The 10,145-nt window shown below is 62.4% G+C and overlaps 2 protein-coding genes across 2 annotated transcripts; one reads left to right on the top strand and one right to left on the bottom strand.

The window, feature by feature from the left end:
• Positions 1–694: 694 nt before the first annotated feature.
• MNEG_10106 (AraC family transcriptional regulator) lies at positions 695–5,353 on the bottom strand (the record flags this gene model as incomplete). Its single annotated transcript, XM_014041421.1, has 12 exons — positions 695–778; positions 1,080–1,236; positions 1,524–1,561; positions 1,721–1,770; positions 2,061–2,220; positions 2,516–2,617; positions 2,870–3,007; positions 3,350–3,439; positions 3,848–3,904; positions 4,234–4,336; positions 4,768–4,980; positions 5,262–5,353. 12 exons carry the CDS (start codon positions 5,351–5,353, stop codon positions 695–697), a joined length of 1,284 nt encoding a protein of 427 aa, XP_013896875.1.
• A 2,490-nt stretch (positions 5,354–7,843) lies between these two features.
• On the top strand, positions 7,844–8,881 carry MNEG_10107 (hypothetical protein; the record flags this gene model as incomplete). Its single annotated transcript, XM_014041422.1, has 1 exon — positions 7,844–8,881. One exon carries the CDS (start codon positions 7,844–7,846, stop codon positions 8,879–8,881), a length of 1,038 nt encoding a protein of 345 aa, XP_013896876.1.
• Between the last annotated feature and the right edge of the window lie 1,264 nt (positions 8,882–10,145).

Here is a 10,145-nt window from a genome sequence, read left to right on the forward strand (position 1 = left end):
GGGGGGGTCGTTGGCAGCACGGTGCAAGGGAGGGGATGGCCCTGGGGCAATGTTTGGGGGGAGGGCGCAGGGTGATGCAGGGCGATGCAGGGGATGGGGTGACAAGCAAGGAGGGTTGAAAAGACGCTTGTGTGCTGGCTTTGGCACAAAATGTCCGAAATCCATTCATCAACTAGGTTATGACAAAGAGCTAGCTTTTTAGCTCCTCGTCACAGTCAACACGTTTGGATATTTGTTGAGCTGAGAAATGCAGCACGCCAGGGTTTGCCTTTCTCGCTGCCATGTGATCAACATGTTGGGGTGCCAGCAATCCAAGTCTCAGCCTGCACACATGCCTGCCTGCGCTCACCTGCACAACCCACTCGTTGGCGTTCTCGATAATGGGGGTGGAGATGTTGCGCAGGTGGATCGGGGCCCTGCATGGCCAAGTTTGGCAGTCCGAGAGTGCGGTGAAACAAGGGTGCTGGCAGTCTGTGGGCATGTGCTGCAGGCCTGGCGGGCGCCAGAAGGAGCTCGCTGCAACACGCACTTCATGCCCCCCTCCAGCCCCAACATTTATTCTGGCTGTTGAGGGCAGCACATGATCACAAGTACTGGACGCAAGGACTGGCAGGTGGCAGCCCAGCCTCTCGCCCAACACCTGCGGGGGCAGTGCCCCGCCAGCGGCGCCATCCGGCACGCATGGCATGCATGCTCACGTGGCGGCCTTGAGGAGGGTGATCTTGAAGTCTCCCGTGATGGAGGTCTCAATGGCGGTGCCGTCATACTCGCTGTCACCCTGCAGTATTCGAACGCGTGTGTTTTGTGAGCGTGGATACCAGTTGTGTGAGGGGCGAGGTTGTGGCGAAAGGCGGGGCGAAGCTGGGAATGGTTGAGCTTTGAAGTTGGTTCGGGGACGTCGCAGCAGCCATGGCATGTATCAACAGCGCAGCACATCACAACTGTAGCATCACGTGAACGTTCTTCATCAGGACGTCGGCTGGTCGGACGCCACACGTGACAAGCTGTTGCTTGAAACCAGCGGCCACACCTCCAGCACACATCCACTTCCGTCCCCGAGGCAGGCCGCCCCGCCGTACCTGCGCCGCGTGGCAGTCGCCCATCTGCAGGAGGCCGCCGTAGACCTTGACAGGAAGGTACAGGGTTGCGCCCTTGCCCAGACGGCGGTTGTCCAGGTTGTTGCCCGTGTTGGTGGGGGTGGTCGACGTGAAGGGAATGCTGATGGGCTGGGCCAGGCTGCGGGGGTGGTTGGCGGTTGCGCACGGTAGGCCCATCAGCTGATTAATTTAATTCATAGTACAAAACAACCCTGCACATACACATACAGACGCAAGCCCTTCTCCCAGCAGCCTGGCTCAAGGCGGCGTTTTGCTGACTGCCAAGTGTTGGGGGCAAGGGTGGGTTCCACGGCGATCAATCCGCCCAAGAGACCCATGCAATGCCTTCAGCAGTGGGCACAAGCAAGCCTGCATTGCGGTCTGAAAATAGAAATGCAGCACGGCTTGCACCGCGCCTCTGCTCACCCAATGTTGCCGATGTGGAGGTTGATCGGCACACGGAACTGTGGGGGATCCAGGGCAACACCGAGCAAGCGAGGACGCATCAACAGTCAGCAGCAGGTAGATGTCAGCCTGGCCACCACAGCTTGTGCATGCACACGTGGTCATCTGCATGCACTCTGTATGTGCATTCAGTCATAAACTGCGCCGCCTGGCCTTACCTTGCCGTTTACGCTGGTGCTGCGCGGCGCAGAGTTGGGACGGACCATGCCTGTGCGTCCAAGCAAGAGCGCACATCGCAAGGTGTCATTGCTTGATCCAGGCTTCCAACACGCGCCATGAAACGTGGCAAGCGGTGCGAGGAGGAGACACCGGCCCACCTTGCTTTAGGGGATTGGCTCAGAGGTGGCGCCCAGATTGCCTGCCAGCACCCCTCAAAACTTCCCAAGGAGAGAGTTGACGGCCTTGCGTGATGCAGGGCCTTTCTTGCGTGCAACACATCCACGACAAACTACCCCATGCGCCCAGCCCAGCCACAGGCAGGGAGTAGTGGTCACGCACCGCCGAGGACGATGCGGGGCCAGGTCTGGGTGCCGTTGACGCAGGGGACCTTCCCGATGGCGGGGTACAGGCGGTCAGGGTTCTTGAGGGTGTAGCCGAATCCAGGGTACGTGCGGGGCACCGAATACTCATCAGGCTGACAGGGCGTGGTGATCACAATCTGCGTGGGAGAAAGCGTGGGTGGGAGAAAGCGTAGGTTCGAGTGAGCCAGGACGCCAAGAGGTACGAGTCCGTGATCAGGCTGGGCGGGGAGGTGGCAGCGCCAGACGCGAGTTGCCTGCCGTCGAACCAAAGCGATCCAAAAGATCAAGGCATGCACGGGCATGTTCAGGCGAACGTGGACAGTGCAACTGCCACACTGGCATGCTCCCACGGGCAAACGCGCACACACACGCATGCGCGCACACAAGCACGCACAGGAAACGTTCTGTCAAACCGCCTGGCCCAGAGCTCACGTCTGAGACGTTGGCGGGATCATCCTGGGTGGCTGCGAAAGAGAAGCGCGGGGCGGCGTACATAATGGTGGAGTCCCCAGCGCGGGGCGACTTGACCAGCTCCTGCGGGGGGCGCAAAAGCAGATAGTGCATTTGCAGGCGTCAAAATGCGTGCGCTCGCACACACACGGGCAGGGAAACGGGCCGCCAGCGAAGGCGTGAGTCCGCTGCGTTTTCAGGGGCTCAGCTATATTCGCACTGCAGACGGGCAGTATGGCTCGGCAGGTAGCATAGCATCAACATCACTCATCAAGGCACACACTTTTTTTTCATTCATAGCATGCATGTGCACGCCAAGATGCACCAGGCGCTCACGTAAATGTTAACGACCTCCCGCGGCAAGCCCGATGCAAACCCGGTCTTGAACTGCCAGCCCCAGCGGGCGGCGGCCTGCGACCCGTACGTCTTGTTGGTCAGGGGGTTGGGGCGGGGGTACAGGTCCAGGATCTCGATCTGCGTGAGGGAGCACCGGAATACGAGAGGTCAATGTCAAGATTAAGCCTTTGTGAGTTGATCGAGGGACTGGAGGTGGTTGATTGTTCAGACGACTTTGGCGTCCCTTGGCAGCTCTGCGCCTCCAAGCAACGCGGCGGCGTTGCAGCACAAACATGGTTCCAGTATCATGACCTGGCACCGTTCTGTCCACGTCCCCCACCAGCTCAACCCAAGCATACTGCTTTTCTTCATTCAGTCCTTTCAAGCCAGGCAGTCAGTCTGCAACCGTGCCGTGGACGGTGGTCCGACTCGCGGGCCCGGGATGCCGTTGGTTTGCAGTAATGCGCGGCGTGTTCCCACCTTGACAGTGTCCCCTGGCTCCGCGCCGCAGATGTGGATGGGGCCAGTCAGGATGTGCTTGCCGTCACCGCGGCCCGAGTAGCCGCGGAACTGCAGGGGCGAAATATCAAGGAAATTTGGCAGCGAGTCAGCGGAGGGGTAATCGGGCAGATGCAACGGTGTGTGAACATGCAAATTCTGTTTGATTTAGGCCAGTTTGTGCCTGATCCCGCAACGGCCCAAGTACATCGTAGACGGGGCAAGGCGCAGGCACTGGGACTTCATTCGGACCCATCGGCCCCCTGTCCGCACTGGTGTCTGTCCCCTGCTCCCACATCTGGGTGGGCGTGGGGAGTTTGCTCTTGCCATGCCTGCCAGAATCGGCCCCCCCGCACCCAACCCCCCTCTCGCCACCGCCATCCCCCACAAACACACACAGAGCAGCAGAACAGAATACAAGACATCACCCAGATTCAAGTTCTTTATCCCCCCAGGTTCCAGATGAGCAGCCCAGCCCACCGGGATTGTCATGTTGTCCTTGGTCCACTGGTAGATGGCCTCAACGGGCTTGTCACCCTGTGACATCACATACAGTCGGCAGTGGATAAAAGTGAGATGCAAGAGGGGATTTGATTGAGTATGCACAACTGCACGGTGCAATCCACGACGCAAGCCGCATGCGACCACCTGCACAAGCAGGGTGTGCAGACTTCATGCAGCAGGCAACAACGCAGCCGCCAGCAACAGCAAGCATGATTCTGTGTAATTTGAGCAGGGCAGCACCACCTGCTGATACTGAGAGGCCTGCTGTGACTGTTCCACCACAAGCTGGGCGTACACTCGATTTTTTGAGTGACACTCAACACAATCACAGACAGTGTACGCTGCAGATGGGGCAGACTCACCTGGATCATGAGATCTGCGGCGTCACCCGCCTGGTGAGTCAGCATCTCAACAGTGATGGTGTCACCCGAGGCCACGACCGCCGCGGGCTTGGCGCCGCCATACCTGCAGTGGTTTGATGGAGGAGCAAAACATGTCTAGATGGGGTGCAAGTGGTTTTTGCACCAGGCGTGATGGGCAGTGGAGCCAATTCCGCAGGTTAATCAGCAATCAACCGCGACACCTTTTTTGATCGCAGGGCATGTGCTACACCACACGAGAGGGGGCGTGGCCGCGTTTGCAACACACAAAGCAGGCAGACAGGCTGGGTGCATCGGTGCAAACGACGAGCGGGGCTGCGCAGCAGCGTGGGCTTGGATGCCATATGGCCACCAGCATAGCACGCAGCGCTGTTGAGCATTGGTGCTGCATCCTGGCATGCACGTCCTCTGTCACTGATGCTTTCACGCATGCACACGTCACAGCCTGTCACACTGCGCCAGATATTCCACCGCCAACAAAACGCAAACACACCAGCCTCCGCTGCATGCACGCACCAGTATCCCCAGTGAACGGTGTCTTTGGTGGCGGGCAGGCGCTTCGTCCTCGGCCCCGACTTGCAGGCGGCGGGCTTGGGGACGGCAGCAAAGTCAGTGAACGTGATTGGGAAGTTGTTGGGCGTGTTGTCAATGGTGTAGGTCAAGCCAGGGGTGGCAGCAGCAGGAGAGGCCTTGGGGGCGGGCTTTGGGATCGTCTGTGCTGCTGAAAGACTGGCGACGGCCACAGCAGGGGCAGGTGAGGGGAACGGGCGTGGTGGGAGGTGATTTTGGTTGTGTCAAAGGTGTGGGGTGATAGTCGTGGCTGATCAGGGGCAGGTGGAGCTGGGCCTGTATTGCGTGGCTCATGTGGGCCATGATGCCTGGTCAATGGGGTTGCCGCTGCTGCAAGGCAAAAATTGCCCAAAGCCGTTGGCTGCTGCGCGCACTTCTATGCAGAGTGCCCATAGATCTGTATCCTCTACAATATGCAAACGTAGCTGCATCAAGCACACCTGGCAGTCGCGAGTACCAGCATGAACATGCAAGAGGCTATCGCTGCGCGGCGCCCTTGCGCTTGGGGCGCCTGGGGAGCAGCAGCTGCCATGACGTTCGCAGTTCAGTATGTCTCAATCAAGTGAAATAAATTGCTGTCAATGCAGCGGATCGGCTTTTTATGGCACCCATGTGGTCCAAGCGATACCGTATCGTAAATGGGCAAACCACGTGTGCGGTCTGTGCCAGCCAGGGACCATACTCGCAGGGTAATCGAGCGACATTTGATACGCGCATTTGTTGCAAAACGGCCTCGATGAGCTGCAAGCTATTGACGGGGGCCTTCGGGAGCTGCGACACTCTGTGGTTGGCATGGACACAGCTACGATACGGTAACAGACGACACCCAAAGGGGATGAGGCCCGACAGCAGCTTTCCTGGCACATACCTTTCAGCAGCGCCAATGTCCTCAAATCACACCCCACCGGCGGCCGAATACGGTGCTACCTAGGACAGCGGCGGGGGTCGCGCGTGGGGCCTCGTGGGGCTCGCTTGTCCCGCTATCGCAAACGCCGTGAACATGGAGGGGTGGGAAGTTGGCCACCTCTTGTCAAGGGACTGGGGGCCTGAAAAAACCAGCAGCCTGCATGCCCTGTGGTTGCTGCTGATGCCTCCATCGCTGTACGTGGTTTGCATGCATGAGGTGCGAGAGCGCTGGGCCGCGCCGCACCTGAGCCTGCGACGTCGCTGCAAACCTGCTTTGAGGGGCAGGTGATACAAGGGGTTGCACAGCAAGGCGCAGCAGCATTATGTGACAGTGACACTTGGGGGGATCGACAGCTGGATGGTCAACAGCATTTGCACCACTTGGTTGGCCCAACATGTGAAGGCTGCTGCCCCTGCAAGCAGCAGCGCAGGGAGGGTAACGGCAGTGCTGGAATTCGTTGGTGCGCCGCAGGTGGCGGGGGCCAGAGTAATCTTGTGTGGCACATCCGCGAGCGCTGGGCCGGATCACAGAGGGGTGTGGTTGTTGGTTTTGCGCGCCGCGAGGCGTATGGCTGGTGAGCATGGGGGGTTCACTTTGGTTTGCGGTGCGGGTGACGACTCGGCCGGCGGGTGCCCTGGCCAGGTGGCGCGATTGGTGGGTGCACTGCAGCTGCGATGGGTGGCTGATGGCCGGCGCGGCGCAACATTCACGTACCACGGATGAATGTTGCATTTGTGGCATTGGTTCTGAGGGGGGGCAGCCGGCCTCACGCGCCAGGCTCGCGTCGGTGACCATGTGCGATTTGTCACACCGTCCATGAATCACCTGCGGGCTCATGTGGGAGTCTGATCGCGATCAAAGTAAAACCACTTGCCTTGTGACACTTCTATGGGCCGTGTTTTCCGAGGCACAGCCCGCCAACGGCCGGTGGTCACTGCGGGAAAGCCGGACGGGTGTGCATGTTTCGACACCCGCCACATGGCGTGCCCAGCACTGGCCGTGAGTTAGTTGCCTTAAACTCCTTTTTTACTTCCCTCAACATTTCGAAAGCCCAAGCAGAGGGTACCATCGGCACTCATTTCAACTTGGGTGACTCTCACGGCTTGGCGTCGTGCTTGGCTGCTGTGCTGCATCCTCGCAGCCCATTCACAGTGAATGATCTCCCTTTGCACTTGGACCCTGCGCCGGGCACGCCCCACGGGTGCCGCGTCCGCATCAGCGGCACGCGTGGCCGTCCCCCAACAACATGGGCGCAAGGCTGGCAAGGCGTGCGTGGCCGTTTGTGCTCAGTCCGCACAGCAGGGGCCACAGGAGCAGCAGAATAATCAGGAAAAGCAGCAGCAGGCTCTGCACGTGGTGCCGTACGGCGTTGCTTCCGCGCCAGTCCCGCTCGCTGCCGGCGGGACGGCCACTGCTCTCAATGACCCCGGCCTGCCGCTCTGCCCCGGCACCCGGTGCGAGCACCTGCGGATGCCGTTCGACGGCCGCGCCCGGCCGCCCGTCATCCAACCCGACGGCCTGGAAGTTGAAGAGGCGCTGCTCCTGCCGGTGCAGCGCGGGCTGCGCGTGATCGAGCCCCCCAGCGGCTCCTGCTGCTGCGTCGCGCGCCGCAAGACGTGGCCCACACGCGCCGGCGCCGGCGCCGGCGGCGCGCTCGGCCCTAGCGGCGTGCGGCGCCAGGCAGTGGTTGATCGGCGGGTGGCGGTGCGCCAGCTCGACCTCAATAGCCTGCAGGCGGTCGTTGAGCCGATGCGCGACAGGCAAGCAAGCCTCGAGGGCAAACGGGCGGGCCGCAGCCGCTCCGTGTTCAGGCTGAGGCTCCGCTTGCTTGAGGCTGCCTGGCTGCTTCGCCGCTGTCTTGTTCACCGCCTGCCTGCTCGCGATATCATCTGGATGGCTCGATGATCCCCTGCAGGGCCTCCACTGCACATGCAAAGCCCCTCCCAACAGCGCACTCCCCCAACACCATGCAGCTTCGTTTACGGGGCGCCAGCGCCCGCGGCGCGAGCGGCGTTCAGCGCCCTCCGCGGCGAGCCCTCCGCCGCGGGGGCCAGCACTGCCGTCCTTGACGACGCGCGGGACGCGGCGGCGCGGCTGCTCTCGGGCGCGCGGCGCATGGCGGGCGCGCTGGCCGCATGCCACAGGGTGGCGGCGGCGGTCGGCGAGGAGCCGCAGGTGCGAGACGACGGCCGCTTCGCTGCGTTCAACCTGAGACCCGAGTCCGCCGAGGACGAGGCTTTCTTTATCGCGGAGTGGGCCCTGGGCGGCGGCTTCTGGTACCCGCCGGCGCGCGACGCCGCGGACCAGGTCGAATCGGGCGGGAAGCAGCAGCTGCGGTACGACCTTGACACTCTGACCAACGCGGTGTTTGGCGTCGCAGGCGCCCAGGCCGGCAGCGGCGGTGGCGGCGAGGCCGGTGGCGGCGGCGAGGCCGATGGCGGCGGCGGCGGCGCAGATGGCCGCGTGGCGCTCTCATGGGAGGGTCTGGAGCGGCTGTCCTTCGCGCCGTTCGCGGCGCAGGCCCTCTGGGAGCTCGCCAGGTCCTTGCGCGCCGCGCTGGCCGCGCCGCCGCCCGCACCCCCGCCGCGGGCGCCGGCGCGGCTGGCGGCGAGCCGGCTGGTTGCAATGGAGACGACAGACCTGGGAAAACGCATGGACGCAGCCGTGGAGGAGGTGCACCTGCTGCGGCGCGAGCTGGAGCTGGTGTGGGACCTATGGCTGGGGGCCAGGGCGGCCGGGTTCCCAGGCCTCGAGCAGCGGGCGCCGCCCACGGCGCCCACGCAGGCCTCGGACACGCCGGCCGACCCGAACTCCGAGGGGGACCAGGGGCTCGTCTCCATCAGCTTGACGGGCGCAGTCGATGCCCTGCTGCGTGAAATGGGCGCCCAGGTCGAACTCTCGTCGTCCGCGATGATGTCCAGCGGCACGCAGCCTGGGGGGGCCGCCGCAGGGGCGGGCAACCTGGTGTGGTTGAGCGTCCACAACGTCGTCATGGGCAGGGGCAGGACCAGCTCGTCGCTTACTGGTGGTGATGTCCGTGGAGGGGGTGATGGGGATGGTGATGGTGGGGGTGGGGGTGTCGAGCCGGGGATGGCGGACCTGGCTGCCATTTTGGACAGGATGCAGGGGCGAGAGGTTCGGCTGGACACTTAGTGTGATTGCGCATACACTTGTTCATAATGTTGAGATGTGATGTGATGGCGGGGCTGCCGACTGTAACCCGTACTTTCCCTGTCGTGTGGCACCACGCACGCATATTTGTTGAGGTGCGCCTGGTCATGCAGCAAGGTACCCATGCGCTGGCATCGCTTGGCGTTCTGGGGTCCCACAGGAATTGTTCAAGCAGCTTGCACAGCAGCAATTCAAGAACACAGGATGCTGCTGCGTTGCGGTGAAGCTAGGAAGCAAGCAGGGGGCGCACTGTTCTGCAACTCTGTGACCGCTCTTTGACCGCCGTCCGCCACCGAAAGCCTTCCCGTGCGTCAGGTCGTTGCTGCTCATCGCCGCCTCGCCCTCGCCACCAAGGGCGAGTGCCGGCCCAGGCACAGCAGCCGGAGCCCAACAGGAGCTATCAGCTCACGGGGCTGCCTGCAATGTCTGGTGGGCCCCCTCGCACGCCCCCCGGAGTTCAGAGTAGAATAAAACACCAGCTCGCTTGGGTTGCTGGGCTGCAGCCCAGGAGTCTGCGACCCCTCTCAGCTTGCCTGGGTAATCAGACCATACCGTTGATTCCCGAGGACTCAACGCGGCCCACATGGAGCACTTGTGACCAGCTGGAAGCGCCACATATGCTAGCATGCTTGTGCGTCACACATCTCTTGTGTTACAGGACACACGTATGCTGCCATTCCCCCGCTTTCAAATCGTGGCAGCCTTTGACGCTGACGCGTGCACTGCAGCCGGTGACGGTGGGCCAGCCGACGCAGGCCTGCCGCATGAATCGGGCGTACGTCGTTTCCCGTGCGCGAGAGCGCCGACCAGGCCGCGCAGCTGGAGCGCCCGTAGCCAGCCTGCTCAAGAAGTTCGGTGCCTGCACAAACAACAGACGCAGCAGGCCGCGGCTGCGACCTGCCCGCGCCCTACGTACCAACATCAATGCCCACCGCAGCCACCCACGCCGCCGGGCCGCCGCCAGACCCGCTGCCCCAGCACCGGTCGCCTGCTGGTCACGCGTCGTCGTCCTTGGCCATGTTCTTGCCGTTGGCGGCCACCACCGCCGGCGTACGGTACATGTCAGCTGTGGTGGTGTCCTCTGGGCTCCTACTTGGCGGTCCACACGAGCAGCAGACGAGGGAATCTTGGAGACAGTGTGTGGTGTGTGCGTGCGTGCGTGCGTGCGTGCATGCGTGCGTGCGTGCGTGCGCGCGCGCGTGTGGGTGCGTGCATGTGCGTGTGTGTGTGTGTGTGTGTGTGTGTG

The sequence above is a fragment of the Monoraphidium neglectum genome (genome assembly GCF_000611645.1).
Source record: "Monoraphidium neglectum strain SAG 48.87 unplaced genomic scaffold scaffold02181, whole genome shotgun sequence".
Lineage (NCBI taxonomy): Eukaryota > Viridiplantae > Chlorophyta > Chlorophyceae > Sphaeropleales > Selenastraceae > Monoraphidium > Monoraphidium neglectum.